This window comes from Scleropages formosus, chromosome 12, assembly GCF_900964775.1.
Source record: "Scleropages formosus chromosome 12, fSclFor1.1, whole genome shotgun sequence".
NCBI classification, from domain to species: domain Eukaryota; kingdom Metazoa; phylum Chordata; class Actinopteri; order Osteoglossiformes; family Osteoglossidae; genus Scleropages; species Scleropages formosus.
Window position 1 is genome coordinate 28,933,764 of NC_041817.1, and position 16,836 is coordinate 28,950,599.

Below are 16,836 nucleotides of genomic sequence, written 5' to 3' on the forward strand. Positions count from 1 at the left end.
TCGACTCCTCGTCACTGTGGAGTCATACAGCTCGTGTGTCTCGTATGAGGACCTGTGGGAATGTGTGAAAGTGCTCACCTGGTGCCAGAGGTCTGGGTCTTGTGAGTGTGTGTGTGTGTGTGTGTGTGTGTGTGTTTGTGTGTGTGTGTGTGTGTGTGTGTGGGAAATGCTTGTGGGAAACGCAGTGTGGAGATGCTGAGAGAGTGAACACAAGGGCTCTACTGCACATCACACACACCGAAAACAGCGTGAGCGACAGGCCATCAGTTCAGTGTGTATACTTTGCAAGAGCTCCTTCAAAAAACTTGCTGGGCATCTCAGAAGAGCATCAGAACCAAAGCACACACTTCACACACACACACACACACACACACACACACAGCTCACACAGAGCTTTTCTTTAATTTCAACAGAGGACAGGTCAGGTGACACTGATTTACACCTGAACTCATTTGCACTGGTGTATACAGTGTGTATATACTAATACTAATATATATATATATATATTATATATGTACATAAAGCTGGGTAACGATACAATGTACATTGAGTTCGGTACAAAAGCAAATAAATCCACTTAGAGAACAGGTCCCACAGAGAACAGCAATAAAAATGAGAATGAGCAACAACAATGTCTAATACGTAAGGACTGAGACAAAGAGGGTTCACGCGAAGACAACACACACACACACACTCGTCCTCCCCCCCCCGTCATTCCGTCTCCCGACATCCGCTTCTTTGTGTATCCGGTCCTGAAACCCTAACGCTTAATTACTTAATTAATTAGACATCAATCACTGATGTGCGGATTTCGGGCTGTTCGACCTGCTGGGTCGGGCGGCACAACAAACTGACGCAGCATCTCGAAACTGAGCCGCACTGCATTGTGGGAACGGTGTACCCACGCTCTCAGCTCTGGCACGCGCGCCACCACGATACGTTTCCTGTTCGACATCGTTATTTTTCAACATTTGTTCCATATACATGACATTTTCGTCAGCGTCTGCTGTTACTCCGCAGACCCAGCAAACTGGAAAAAAGGCAAAATTATGAAATAAGAAATGTGACTCATTTCTGCATTTGCTCCCGTTTTAGAGTCGAAGGAAAAGAGACTAAACACGTGATGAAACGGAAATAAATTCCAAAGCTTTTACCTTTATTCCTAGTGCAGTCGGGCGTGGAAAGTGTGCGATGCGGCGCGGCGCGCTCACGAACACAGTAATTTAGTGAGTAAAAAACGCGCGGTCACGATCAGATAAAAAGCGTTAAACAATGTATTAAATGTTGCAAGTGAGTGTCATCCGTTCCGCTTTACCGAGTTATGAAAAGAGGATCATATATGATATGGATGTAGTGGGCAAATCCGCATTTTCCCCGAGAGAGAGAGAGAGAAAGAAAGAAAAAATACTTCCAGGATCCGCTTTTCAGGAATCTACCTGACATCATTCACAGAACCTTCACGAAAAGAGTGCTAAACAGACGCTGTTGTGGTCGAGTCTCCTTCCTCTGATCTCACACAGATCGAAATATGATTTGCGCGTCGCTCGGCTTCGCGCGCTGCTTCTTTCCGCCCGCGTGGGGGTTCACATCTGAGAGGCACAAAGAGCAACAATAAGTGCCACATGTATCACTTTTGCTCTTTAATAACCTTAACCCTACAAAGACCTAACCAGCCATACGGAAGGTGGGATTCAAACCCGCTCCTTTGTGTACAAGGTCAGCAGATGCAGCTCCCACAACCTTCAGTCTATCAGTATATTTACACTTCTAAGGCTCCACTAAACAAGCAGCAGGGGGCATACTGGTTAGAGTGGTCGTAGTGGTCATCATTGTGCAGCCAGGAGGGTCTGAGTTCAAATCCCAGTCCTGTGCTGAACCCTGAACATGTACAGTAAAAACCTGAACAATGTACTGCTCACCTTGGATTAATAAAGTAAAAATGACTCTGCTGTATAAATGGGTTTGTGGCTTTAGAGAACTGTCAAGTTAGACAATAATGACTTCTGTAATGTTATATATTTCTTAAATATTATTCAATAAATAACACTTATTCCATGTTATAAAATGATATATTTTTGTGTAATCATTATTATTAAACGAATAAATTCCAAAAGCTATTTGAGATGAGCGTCACTTTGTGCTGCGCTCTCGTACGAGACACGAGAAACAAAATGTGTTTGGCACGCACCCCTGATGCAGGTCCTCACACACTCCTTCTTGGACTCAAAGTTGTTGCTGTTGCCGCCGCAGCCGCTGTAGCGGAAGGACTGGCACCTCCTGAGCTCCGCGTTGTAGCCGTACCTCTTGACCGCGTCTCCGCACGTGCCCCTGTGGATGGGGGCCTGGCAGGCAGCTGGCGCGGCGCCCCCTGCAGGGACAAAGGGTCCGCGCGTTCATCCCCAGCGCCAGGTAGAGCAGCATCCGTGGCGTCGGCCGAAGGGTCTATGGCATCGTACTCGTGGTACTGCTGAGCTGGGGGTGCAGACCGGGGTGGGGGGGGCACATACCTGTGGCTTTGGGAAGCTTCGCCTGGGTGTGTGATGCATTTTGGGGAAGCACATCTGGGGATAGAGAGGGAAAGATTTTCAAAAAGTTTTAAAAAATATTCATTTGAAAAAAATTGTTTAGAAAACTTAATTATTTATTTCTGTTATATCCAAATCGTTTAGAAAAAGGGAACTGATAGCGTTATCGTATCATGTATCATGAACCTTTGATTGAGTGCGACGTAGCAGTAAAAGTGACTCCTGAGTTACAAACACACTTCCAGTGCCAGTTGCGTTCAACGAATAGCGTGAAGACGGGGGTGTGTCCTGCTGCTCTCTGCTGAGCTCGAAAATGTATTTAATACGCCTAATACACACACACACACACACACACACACACACACACACACACACACACACACACACACACACACACACACACACACACACACACAGTCTTACCGCTGGACTCAACGTCCTGGGCTCTGGCTCTGGAGTCGGCTCCTGCCCTCGTGTCGCTTGGTGTTTCCATGCCTTTGGACGGAAAGGAGGACAGACGTCACGCACCCAGAGAGCCGGTCCAGTCAGTCGCTCGTGCGGTCCTGTGACCGTGACCCTGGAGGGGACTGCCGTTGGCCCTTTGGCATCTCCGGTGGGCGTGTTGCGCTGAACGCCACACGTTGAACAGACCGCCAGCGTTCCACAGCTCCACCGCTTTATACCGTTAATGTGTGCCGATGTGTGAGTGATGTTCTGTCGGTGAGCTGCCCAGTGTGTGTCACTGCTTATTCGAGTCATTTTCCATTAACCCCGAAAGACATTAATATGATGAGAAATTGTGAAACATAATTATTTAGAGAAAAGCAAGGAAAACGACTAAACTGTTCAGGGGAGATGCGTCTCTCAGACGTGGGAAAGAAACAATGAACTTCCGGACGTAACATTCAGGCATTAGTGGGAGTCCCTGAGCAGGAAGCCTGTTTATCAGCAGGGGGCGCTGTGGTTACAGCTTCCGTTTTGTGCTGTGAAGGACTCGGGTTCGAATCCTTCCTCCTTCTGTACTTGCACTGACGGGACACTAACCCTGAACCGATGCAGTAAATATTACTTGGTGCAAGAAGCTTGACACTTTGGAGAAAATGAAATGAACAAGAAATGAAAACATTATCTAAGGACCGTGAACGTGGGTGTGTTTTGGCTCTGTGATGCATTGGGTTCTGATGAAGTGTGTGTTGCTCCCGGCGCCATTCAGAACGCTCCGGTCACGGTCACAGATGCCGCTGTGGTCAACGTGAGGCTCCCTCCAATAAAGCAATATGGGATCTGAGGCGGGGCACTTACTGTTTCCATGGCAACGGGCCCGACACGCCTCCTCCGTCCGGAAGTTGTTGGCGTTGCCGAAGCAACCGCCGTAGAAGAAGCGTTCGCAGCGGCGGCTGGCCATGCTGTAGAAGTAGCGCAGCACCATCCCGCGACACGGCCCCGTCTCCTCCTCCAAGTGACACGGGCTCTTGTCCTCTGGGGTCGACAGGGACAACGGTCAAACGCGGAGGCTGCACCGCGGTACGAGCCCCCGTTTATGGTCCAAATAGCCATCGCTAAAGGGCGCCCCCTGCTGTTCAGGTGGTGACATTCAGCGACCAGCCACCATGCGCCACTGGACGAAGACTCAAGTGGGACAGTAGAGTTTCCGAATGAGACGTCCCTCGGAGACACTTTGACCCCCCCGCGATGCCCTCCCTGCGCAGCGCATCGGCCGCATGTCGATTTCCTCTTTCACCTGTTCGCCTCCACCGAGTCCAGCCGATCGTGACCAAGATCGCACTGGAAACACGCTGTGTGAACGCACTGGGTCGTTGCGTTACAAATTTTTAAACATACAAGCATCTTTCTAACTGTTTATTGCTAGTTCTAATTTCTTCATGACATTTATCTGACACTTTTCTTCAAAGCAACTCACAGCACTAAGGAAGGTACAATTATTTACCCATTTATACAACTGGGTCATTTTACTGGGCTAATTTAGGGTAAGGACCTTGCTCAAGGGTACTATAGCTGGAAGTGGGATTCGAACCTTTGAGTCCGAAGGCAGCGGCGCTAATCACTGCGCTCTTTGTTCCGTTCAGACTTTGTTCGGAGCAAAAGTCACCTGCAAGCAGCCATTAGGGGGCAGTAAAGGGGCCAAAGAGAGACCACCTCAAGTCAACTGGCCTCCACAGTGTTCACAGCTCGTTTCGAGTTACTCGGGAATCGCTTTGTTATTGTGCCTTTATTAGCTGCACGGGCAATAAAGCAAACCTGCTCTTGAGGAAAGTCGCTTGTGCTGCGTTCGTAAGGCGAGACCGCGTGTCTATTTGCGTTGTGGTTTTTACTCTTCCAAAAACAATTAATTTACTTACTTTACTACTTATTTTACTTTCCAGAAACAACAAGAATGAATGGAATGGAAAAGCGAGTGTGAAGGACATAAAGGAAGAGGATGGCTGTGGAGCGTCAGGTCAGGTGTGGCTCAGCGGTGAAGGTCGCAGCACACCGCACAAATGTGTCCTTTCCACCGCACAACTTGAGCTGGAGTTCTCCAAATTCACCCCAAAATGACTGCGGACGACAGCATTTGAGATGGAGCACCTGGACGTCGGTGTGGAACAGCCTTGGCAAAGTGGCAGCAAAGTGCGCGGACACACCAGAAGATGCCAAACGATAAATAACAAAGCATCTTGACCCAAGTGGGGTCGCAGCGAACTGGCCGGCAACACGGGGCGTAAGGCTGGAGGGGGAGGGGACACACCCAGGACGGGACGCCGCTCCATCACAAGGCACCCCAAGCGGGACTCGAAGCCCAGACCCACCAGAGAGCGGGACGCAAACCCGCTGCGGCACCACATCCCCCTCCTAAATAACAAAGTGCAATGCAAAATTAGTGCTGCTCATCCCCTTTAGAAATTCCCCTCCGCAGGTCAACAACGTGTTTCATAAACTGAACGGCATCAGTAACTGAGAGCAGAGAAGCTGTTTTCCAAAGCGGAACCCGAGGTGCGACAGGGAACCGGACGCCGGCAGGTGAACAGTTACAAGAAAGTTCCCCAGATTTGACTCCGCTTCACTGTGAGCCCCTTTTCTAAGCTTTCTTGTTATCATTTTCAGGAAAATTTGTGAAAAAGAAGTGACTAATATCACAAGCATATTTTGATTGGAGAACCTCCCACGAACCCAGAGTGACCGTCGCCATGCAGCCGCGCGTAGCGACCGCGGCCCCCACTAGAGGGCGCTGTCAGCCGGCTGTGACGGTCATCGCTCTCAATGGAAGAGAGCGAAAGGGGCCGGCGTCGCAGCGCTACGTCATCATTTCCTGGAGCCAAACTGTACGAACCCCCACCCCCGGGACATCAGAGCCAGGAAGGGTGACAAGCGCACAAAGCAGGTGGGTTTGGCTCTGTACCCCTCGCTCACGGCCCATGTCGGCGATTTAGGACACGAGTGGGCGGAGCTGTGTAACCGTGTGGGCAGGTCCTGTCGGGGATCTGCAGTGCTGCCGAGGGAGAGGAGCGCGAGATGTGTGCGCGTGTTGGCGGAGCAGAGCCGTGGGGATGGATGAGCTCACTTTAGAGGAATCCAGGAAAGCCCCGCCCCCTAAGACACCACTTCGTTCCTTGTTGACGCTCCCTCTCCCACAAGCCTAGAGAAACATGTGGGTCACGACAGCTGTGAAATAAGAGGGGCTCCTAGCAACGGCACCCGGCGTGTCCGTATCCCGGTGCGGGTACCTGCCCACAGGCTCCGCCCACATCCGCGCACCAAAACCGGTCCTGCTTTTGCGGGGATCCAGAACATCGAGCTGATTTGGGAGCACGGGGAGATGGATCTCTTCACACCCTCATCATCAGAGGGACTAGTAGACACGCAGCACGGTCATCAACCTTTAAAAAATACGAAATGTGCTGCCAGACAGAGGTAAAAACACCCCCCCCCCCCCCCGCCGACCCCCACAAATGGAAAATCACAGAACGGGACACGCGCCTCCTGCTGCGTTTCACCGCATACGTGCTCTGGAGCTGCGCGGACACACGGGACTGTGAGGACATGTCCGAACTGCTCCCCCGCAGTGCTGAAAACGCATCCGGCGATTCGGGTTTCCCTCAGCCTTCCCATCAGCCTTTGTGCGCGGCAAGCCTGCACACGGAGCACTCCAGCTGAACACCCCCCCAGGGAACATCCGAACAGCAGAGCGGTTCAGGGAGCCAGACGAGGCGTCACTTTGTAGGCACTGTGACCGCGGTCAAGCTGCGGTCACTAATGGAAAGTGTGCTGTGGACAGCGGGGTATGGCAGGATGGCGGAAGCTGACTTCACGGTCAAACCCTCACGCTGGTCAAACGCGAGAGAGGACCGCATCGAAGGCGGGACTCTGGTGGACACTTACGTCTCACGAGACACATGTCCTCACACTTCTGCAGGCTCTCAAAGTTGTTTGCGTTGCCCTGGCAACCGCCGTAGTCGAAGCGCTCGCAGCCGCCCGTCTCCACGTCGAAGTAGAAGCGTTCCACCAGCGCCTTGCAGGGACCCTCGTCTTTCTTCAGGGCGCACGAGTGGTGGAAGAGGCGGAGCTCGGGCCACTCGCCCTCACCTGTGAGCAAAACGAGCGAGTTACTTGGGCTCTCGAACCCGTGACTGAGCTGATCTCCATGGGTGACACCACTATCGTACCAAACCTGGGAATCAGCTGAACGTCACACTGAAGCACTGGGGACTTGAACCTCCTCCTTCGGCTCCAAGCCACGAGATACTGAGAGGCCGAAAAACGTGTGTTTAACCGAAGGGTCTCGAACCCATGTCCTTGTGAGCCGCTTCTCTCCTGATCTCATGACAGCTCCATGAATGAGTCCAACACCATTTAGTGACTGACACAGTGATACAGCAGGGTAATTTTTACTGAGTCATTTCACTGTAAGGACCCTGATCAAGGGCACCGCAGCCAGAGGAGGTGGGACTCCAACCCGGAACTTCTGACTACAAAGTAGGAACTAAGAACTCTGAGCACTGCGCCACCTTCTAGGCGTAGGGTGGGTGTGTAGTTAGTGTACCGTGACGTTCGAGGAGTGACCCAGCGTGATGTGGTCCAGGGTGCAGTTTTCATTATCGACAAAACAAACAGTGAAAAATACACACAGTAAAAGTGAGCTCCGCTCCTCCGAATTCCTGTAGCCGCACCTGGTTCTCATCACTTGGTCAGGTGATGGTGACTCGAGAGCCGGGCGTGGACACGCACCATTCAGGGCTTCCGAGTGCTTTCATTTGTCTGAGCCTTTTCTCCAGGACTCGCAGTGTGGGGTTCGTACACTGATTTACCCATTCATACACCAGGGTAACATTACTCTATCAATTCAGGGTAAGTACCTCAGTCAAGGGCACAACAGCTGGAGTGGGAATTCGAACCCTGGTTCTGAGTGTGTGAGGTGATGGCTCTGACTGCCCTGCTAGCTACAGTCATCACACATCCGGGGGAAATCAGAGGGAGAAGCAATCCAGCGGATGGGTGTGAGCGGCTCTGCCCACCCCGGCACCACCCAGCCCCCCTCCCCCCCGATCAGAGGGGTTTCTGCCGTCGTGCCCGTGGCTCTCAGACAAACGCCAATGTGGACGATCCATGTTTGAAGGTAGACGCGCCTGTCTGGGGGGGGGATCAGCGAGTGCCATGTTACCACCCCCCCGGCTCGTCTCCGTATCGATGCCGTGACCGTTGTTTCTAGCGTCTGTGGAATTCAAACTGCGGTCATACCTGATCCTCTGAAAGTGAGCCGCCCTGCTGGTGGGGGGACGACCTGGACGGGAGCGCGTGACCGAAGGACCGAGTGACCGAGTGCGGTCCGACGCGCCACTCCTGGGCTGTACATCACAGTAAGTCCACTTTGGGATGACCAGGCGCCAGGCTCACCATTCATAAGGCTGCACAGACACTGGCAGACTGACCATGTTGGTTTTTTGTTTGTTTGTTTGTTTGTTTATTTGGGGTAAATACGCACTTTGACAGCTCTGCTAATATATAAAGAGCAGGATGTAGCTGATCAATGAACTCTTTTGTTTCCCTCCATTTACCCTTGGCTGCTGTGCTGATATTACTCTTACCCTTACTGTTACTCTTACAGCTGCCATTGTGGACCCCGATGACTCTGCGTCTCTGGGATTTGATCCAAAGTGCTGCTGTTTGAACAGCGGTCGCGCCCGTCACCACGTAGGATCATCGTCGGGTCCGTCGGTGCAGACATGCCGTCCGCAGGAACAGTGACTCACTGTCGCTAGAGGCGCCACACTTTGGGTTGGTTATTGAGTCACGACACCACTATTGTCTGAGTTCACGGCCCGATTTGGGCAACCGGGGCTGAAGACACTTGAGTGACACAAAGAGCACACCAACAGCAGTACGTAGTAATCATTACTCAGAGCACTGACACAGGGATGAGTAAGACCCCTGCTCCTGCTGGACCACACAGTCATAGCCAGTTCTGTAGAGGCAGGGAAGTAAACTTTACCAGGGTAACGCTGGTATCCCACTAGAGGGTTCAACAGCAGGAGCTCAGTATACCCTGTTGTACATGTACACAGCCCCCGTGGGCCTCCTGTCACGAACGTTAATTTTAACGCTTAGTATGATTACTATTATTATCATCATCATCATTATTATTATGTCGAAGAAATCTCAGCATCAGGACTGTAACCGTCCTGCTGATTGGGCTAATTATGCTAATTATGCAGACCGCTGGGGACGAATCAGTCTTACGGGTATGAACGTAAACACTGGGGGATGTGAGGAAGCTGGAGCTCAATAACCAGAGGGAAAGAGGCTTAACCCGCACCACCCCATCCCCCCAGGAGCACACAGACACACAGACACACACACACACACACCCCCCCCGGGATGCCGGCCTGTGGAAACACTCTGAGCTCATGTGCTTCACTGACTCATCGGCCCCATTGGTACTGCCTGGGGGGACGTGTACTAAGGTGCCAACTGGAGATGGGTTCGGGACCTGTGGGAGCAGCTTCCCCTCTTCCATCAGCTGTGTGTACCGTGGTGAAATCACAGTGCGGAACACTCGCTCAGTATGTCGCAGCTGACAGGGAGCACCTCCTACCACACGGCTCCCATTTATCATAAATAAGAAGAACGCTTTTTAAATATATTTCTGTGTGTGTGTTTGTGTGTGTGTGTGTGTGTGTGTGTGTGTGTGTGTGTGTGTGTGTGTGTGTGTGTGTGTTGTACTCAGGAAGGCCTCTCAGACGTCACACAAAACACACGTGTAGGACTTCACAGTTTACGTTGCGGTAATTAGAGCTTCTCCTGGTCAACAGAGCATCTCCGATGGCGACCGAAACGCACAGAACGAAGGGAATAATCTCACACACACACACACACACACACACACACTTGGAGACACTGAAACCAGGTTAATGTATTCATGAGCTGGTGGGAAAACACCATTAATCACACTGAAGTATGTGAGTTTGAGTCCAAGGAGAGCGGGACAGTCCTTCCTCTGTACCGCGTTTTTACCCTACGGGCGCATTTTTAAAGGTACTCTGTGTGCCTGTACTTTGCTCACATTGATCCGAGTGGCGGACGCTGCAGATTCACCCTCTGATCAATATGGATCAACCCCGCCCCCCCCCCACCTCCGGCCCCAGAGCCACCAAGGAGCGGTCAAACGCCTTTGGGACACTAGACTTGAAAATACAGATGTTTTATGAATGGATTCAATGTAACGGTCCGACAGCGATCGCGACCGATAAGAACCGCTCAGCTGAGAAAGACTGTAGGTAGTTGGGCAGCAGGGGGCCTAGTGGTCAGAGTTGCCACCATTCATTCGAAAGTCCGAGGTTCAAATCTCACCTCCTGCTGTGATGTCCTTGATCAAGGTACTTACCCTGAACTGATACAGTAAAAATTACCCTGCTGTATAGATGTGACCTCGGGGAAAAGAGTCAGATAAATTAATCAGTGGAAATTCCCGCACCGACTGCAGCCGTGAGATGACCAAGGAAGTGCCCCACCTGGATTTGGGGCAGACCGTAAACAGTGCCCCCACCGCACCTCGCCACTGCTGAGTCCTTGGCAGGAGGTGCGCTTCGCGAAAACATCCACACACCTCTCTCCTGATAAGGCGTCAGCTAAACAAATAAAGGAGCTCCAGAGAGGAGGAGATAAGAGCGAACGCAGCCATGACTCAAAAGGCCGCAGAGTGAAGTGCGATCTAGGTCCACAGCCCTCAGATACACACGGTCCATGGAGCACATGGACACCATCCTTCACGAGCAGCACTTCTGGTCCAGGGCTTTCAGATGGTAGGCTTTTAACCCAAAAAGCAAAACCTTTATGCAGTAACAGCAACTCTCTGAGATGTGCGTTGCTTTGGAGAAAACACTCACACACACACACACACACACACACACACACACACACACACACACACACACACACACACACACACACACACACACACAGTCTGAAACCGCTCATCTCAAGCAGAGTTGCAGCGAACTGGAGCCTAACCCGGCAACACAGGGCACAAGGCTGGAGGGGGAAGGGACACACCCTGGACAGGACGCCAGTCCATCGCAAGGCACCTCAAGCAGGACTCGAACCCCAGCCCCACCCCAGAGAAAGCTCTGGCCAAACCTGCCACGCCACCGCACCCCCCCACTGTGGAGAAAATAAATGAATAAATGTACATATGTACTGAGAATATGTGTTAATAACAATAAATGAGTCCTATTCAATATTGCACCGCATGTACTAATAACAGCAAACCTACCAGCTGGGCAGCAGGGGGCGTAATGGTTAGAACTGTCACCTAGCAGTCAAAAAGTCCTGGGTTTAAATGCCACCTCCTGCTCCTCCTTGATCAAGGTACTTATGCTGTCCTGTTACAGTAAACATGACCCTGCTGAATAAAAGGGTAAATCAGGGTATTTCAGCGTAGAGACTTGAGTGCTCCTGGTGAAAAGAGCCCAATAAATGATGTAAAACATCCAACACATGTTAGCAGTGGGACTGAACTGCTTTTTTCCCTCTGGCACTGGTTACACACCGCGGTACACAGTGTACACCGTACTCTCCTTTGGTGAAGGAATTAATGCCTCACAATTGCCGGCCGCATACAGGCTCCAGTCCCCAGATGAGGAGGCCAATGTGGAGAAAGAGGAGATACAAGGGTGAGACTGACGGTCTCTGCGGGGGGATGGTGCTGGGGGGTCTCGACTCACAGCCCTTCCCGAAACGGGGATGGATTCGCTGGGACGGGACGGGACGGGACGGGACGGGACCTCCGGCACACCGATGCCTCCTAATGGAGTTGTATGAGGTGTCAAGGGGAATGCGGAGAGTCCGACAGGAAGGACCCCTGAAGCAGCCTGGGGACCTCAGACTCCAAAACACGGTAAAAGCCTAGCTGACAGTCAGCCGCTCGCCTTCGCATTAACATACATACAGAAAGGTACATTTACCTGTAGTATTCAGTGGACGATGTACCACGTTAGCACACACGAACCGCAGCAGGTGTTGCAGTGCTTAGAGCCACAGCCTCAGGATGCGAAGGTCAAGGGTTCGAATCCCACCTGCTATTGAGTACTCTTGATGAAGGTACATACCCTGAATCGAGGCACTAAGAACTACCTTACAAAAGGTGTGTAAGACAGTGAGGCGAAAGTGCGCGGAGCCCCTCGGAGGGAGGCACTGCGGTCATTCCACCGCTTGCGGCCCCATCAGCACTGACCCCCTGATGGATGAAGCGTTTAGTTCAGCGAAACGCGTCGTACAGCTTTCTAGCAATTTCTCCTATTTCCAACATAACGAATCATGAACGAAATAGGAAGTGTTGCCCTCGTGTGCCGCAGTTTCCTCCCCGTGCCCAACTCGCACGAGCGGCACATTTGAGTGCTCATACATCTACTTTGTGGTAAAACAAAGGAAGGCAGGGTGCAAAGCAGAGTGCTGGGCAGGAAAACGCAGTCATGACCTCCAAGGCTACACGCACAGGCTGTTCGCATGAAGCTCAGCTGCAGAGAGCGGCTCTTCATTACGAATCACAGCGGAGTCACTTCACTTCAGTTGTCGGTGGTGACAGGTGGCCAAAGGGACAAAAGATGATGACCTCTCTAGTAATGAGTGGTTTGGCCCGTCGCACCGACCTCCCTGTCGCGGCCCTGCTGGATTCAACTACCGCCAACACACACAAACAGAGGCCTATTGGCGCGGGGGGGCGGAACACGTGCGCATTCGAAAGGCTCTTTTTGAGGGACTTCTAATAATAAGCTACAATAACAAACATTTGCGCAACAATCATAGAAGTCTCAGTTCCTAAGTTCATAAACATTTTGCATGCACTCTGTTCGTTAATTGTGGGGATAACGACTCGCCACGTGACGTCTATATGATGAGCACACGGCCGGGACGAAGGGGGCTGGAAAAGATCCCCGGGGACATGAGTGCGAGGAGCAGGTCTGCTGCGCCCTTCGACTCTACATATGTCTCCACGCAAGTCTACAGTGGCCATGGAGAACCCGCAGCCATGCTGGTCCTGCACCAAGAAAGACAGCGTCGGGGAAGCAGGAGTCCCTTTCACACTATCTGGACTGTGAAGTGCGATTCTCACGCGGGAGGCTTGATCTAGTGCTTGCACCTGTATGTATGTTGTATGTACACACACACAATCCGTTTTAGCCAACAGAACACATTACATTTCCTATAGTGACCCTTCCTTCTATCCTCAGGACACTCGTGGCCAGGCCACGCCCCCTCGTCTCTGCCCGAAGGACACAGCTGGGGGTGAGCTCTGACTTCGACAAGCGTGAAGCGCAGAGTTCGATGCTGGAGAAGAACTGCAAGTCTGGTCACCTCCAGGGGAACACGTCATTCCTCGCGCTGATATGGACGTGAGCGCCGTGATTTAAGCCTCAAAGCCAGTTAAAAGGAAGCGCTGCGTGTTCGCTGTGTCCTCCGATCAAATGAGCGGTCCACGTTCCCTCCCCTCGGCCCATCTCCTCATGTTGCGAGATGATGTGAGGAATTAACTACAGCGTGGAGAACAGCTCCTGTCTCGAAGCCACGGTTAGAAACGCTTGGAAAGCGGATCCGCAGCTCTGCTCAAGCGTTCGCCTTTGAATCCCGATCGCGTGCGCTAATCCCGGCGCCGTGCTCTCGGCGTGCCGCGACGGAGCCGGGGAGGCGCGTGCCCTAACGCGCGCTGACATACGCGTAACCAGGCGACCGCAGCGCGTACGAAACAAACAGAGCAGAAGGCATGTAACCCTAATCTGAACAAAACCTTCATGTCAAGCGTCATAAACATTTATGAGAGTCATATACCTGGATGTGTTTTATTGAATGATCGGGGGTCACTAAATCTTGTGGAACTACTTTCGCTGCCCTGAAACGCAGAGGCCAAAGGCCGACAAGTTGAGTTTCTGAACAACCGTTCGCTACCGTTCGTTCAGATGTGTCCTTGAGCCACTTCTTCACCAAACATGAGAAAATCCAGTTCAAAACCAAGTCAGAACATGAGAAGAGCACCAAACCGGGCAGCTCTAATACCGTAACCATAACACATAAAAGAATGGTAAATCGTGCTGTACAAAAACTCGTTCACAATGACAACACCTTTCAAGAGTTCTGTTTTCTCATTTCAGCTTTTAAATGATGGGTAAGGCTTTCCTTTGCCTTTTCATCTGCTTTCACTGAAGACACAACTTCAGCGAGATATCACTGATATTCCTCCGAGCCAAATACACACTGCAACTAAAATAACCCCAGTGTTATACAGTAGTGGGGGGTGCGGTGGCGCAGCGGGTTGGACCGGGTCCTGCTCTCCGGTGGGTCTGGGGTTCGAGCCCCGCTTGGGGTGCCTTGCGACGGACTGGCGTCCCGTCCTGGGTGCGTCCCGTCCTGGGTGCGTCCCCTCCCCCTCCAGCTTTACGCCCCGTGTTGCCGGGTTAGGTTCCGGCTCCCCGCGACCCCACTTGGGACAAGCGGTTCAGATGATGATGTGATGTTATACACTGAGTTGGGTGTGTGGAGACCAGCAGGTCTGGCCTCAGCCTGGAGTGCAGTGCCCGGTCAGAGCGGTTTCCTTCCACTGTGAGGGCCTGGGTTTGAATCCCGGGAGCTCTTGTAGTATCTGTGATCAAGGGGCTTATCCTGAACTGGCTAAAGACTCATTTATCCTCTGCTATTAAATCACCGCCCCCTGCAGAGCAGCTCTCCGCACGTACTGGCCCACATTTCCTCATCCTGCACCGGGGCCCGGGAGCCGCGGCCGGCGTCTCGGTGGGCCGTGCCGGGAGAGGGTGTGACCCGCCATCCTGCAGGACTTCAACCCTGACATCTCACTCCGTTGTGCGAACAAAGCGATCGCCGTGAACACAAACTTGGGGTGTGGGCGGTCGCTGCCGCGGCAGGGGTCGGCGGTCACCGGGCTCTGCTCGGGCTCTTTCTGTCACTGAGGTCAGCAGCGCTGGAGGGACCGGGAAACGGGCCCAAAGTGCGACTGTCACACATTGTGTTGCCTGGGCCAACATGACCACGACCACGTGTTTATTCCAAATCCACAGCAGAGCCTCTGTGTGTGTGTGTGTGTGTCTGTGTCTGTGTGTGTGTGAGACAGCAAACAGCAGTGCTGCTTTCAACAGGTTTCATCCAAAACTCCATCAGCCGCAGTGACTGTCGATTCCCACCATCAAATAGAGATCATTCGAAGGAAAAGAACTTCACACACACACTGTACACACACCGTTGACACATTCTGTGTGTTTTCATCCACTGCCGGAGCCTCTTTCTTTCACCTAAATATAGTTCATAAGGGCGGCGCGAGGCAAACTTGTCGCTGCGTTTAATTTGACCATTAAAATATGAACAAGAAAGAAGAAAAGCGAGACCAGCAGTGGATCAGAATCCGGATCAGTGACGTACAGCACGTGACATGATGTGCCATTATTATTATTATTATTATTATTATTATTATTGTTTGTTGTTACTCTTATTCCTGCTCCTGTCACTCTTGCCAAGGCAAGTCGTTGCTCTCCACCACGGTTCTCCCACGGCTCCAGTTGCTCTGTAAGTTACACTTTCCGCACTTGTTGCGAATTAAGTGCCTTCAGATCAAAGCGCCGATCGGCACCAGCGACACTTTCATCCGGAGCCGTTCGGATGAAACGCCGCGATCTTACCTGCGCGGAGGCGCGCGCCGCTCGGAGCCACGAGGGCGACACTCAGCAGGAGGCACACAGATGAAACGAGTGCCGTCGATTCCATGTCCGAACCGCGACGCTCTGCTCTGGAAGCGTCTGGAAGCGTCGGGAGTGGAAGGAAGCGCCGGGAGGGATCCGCGCGGCTCTTACTCTTACTCTTACTCTTACTGTTACTCTTACTGTATCGCTCGGTGTCCGAGGTTGAACCGCCAAACAGGAGCGACGGAGGGAGGGAGATGATGATCGATCGTCGACTCGTCGTGGGATCGCGCGCGCAGCTTTATGGCCTCGGGGGAGTACTCACAGTGAGTAGTCGCGGTACCCGTTCGTTCCCACTACTCGCAGTACTGATAGTACTTGTTTGTTCGTGTGACGGGTCCTGACTCTGAGTGAAAACAGCAGGAATCACGTTCATCATCATGTCTCATTTTCACCCGTCAGCGCAGTAATAACCCCCCCGCCCCGTACGAGCGGCGTTTTCAAAGGTCATGATTTGTAGCACATCATGAATGACATGATCATCATCATCATGTCTGTACTTTCATTGTAATCGCGCAAGTTGTTGGCAAATATTAAAGTAGTATAGTAAAACACAGTTAAAGTAAGGGGATCGTGAGCAAAGGAATAAATAAAGAGAAGTAAATCACTGTGAGTGAGTGAGTGAGTCAGTGAATGAGGGAGTGAGGCATTGAGTGAATGACAGTGAGTGAGTGAGTGAGTGAGTGAATGACAGTGAGTGAGAGTCAGTGAGTGAGTGAGTGAGGCATTGAGTGAATGACAGTGAATGAGTGAGTGAGTGAGTGAATGAATGACAGTGAGTGAGTGAGTGAATTATAGTGAGTGAGTGAGGCATTGAGTGAATGACAGTGAATGAGTGAGTGAGGCATTGAGTGAATGACAGTGAATGAGTGAGTGAGTGAGTGAGTGAGTGAATGAATGACAGTGAGTGAGTGAGTGAATTATAGTGAGTGAGTGAGTGAGGGAGGGATTGAGTGAATGACAGTGAATGAACGAGTGAGTGAGTGAGCCCAACATCCCAGTCCTTCACTCCGGTTCCCTTTGTTCCCACATCGCTCACCCCAGTGACGGACGACAGATGGAGACACTGATCTCAC

At 51.8% G+C, this 16,836-nt stretch overlaps 1 protein-coding gene across 1 annotated transcript; it reads right to left on the minus strand.

Annotated features, from left to right (window-relative positions):
• Positions 1–383: 383 nt before the first annotated feature.
• On the minus strand, positions 384–16,154 carry LOC108928720 (tissue factor pathway inhibitor-like). Its single transcript, XM_018742787.2, has 7 exons — positions 15,701–16,154; positions 6,906–7,109; positions 3,828–4,004; positions 2,949–3,020; positions 2,508–2,561; positions 2,189–2,368; positions 384–1,589 (listed from the first exon to the last, which is right to left on the minus strand). The coding sequence occupies exons 1-7, from the start codon at positions 15,783–15,785 to the stop codon at positions 1,513–1,515; spliced, it is 849 nt and encodes a 282-aa protein (XP_018598303.2). The 5' UTR covers positions 15,786–16,154; the 3' UTR covers positions 384–1,512.
• Between the last annotated feature and the right edge of the window lie 682 nt (positions 16,155–16,836).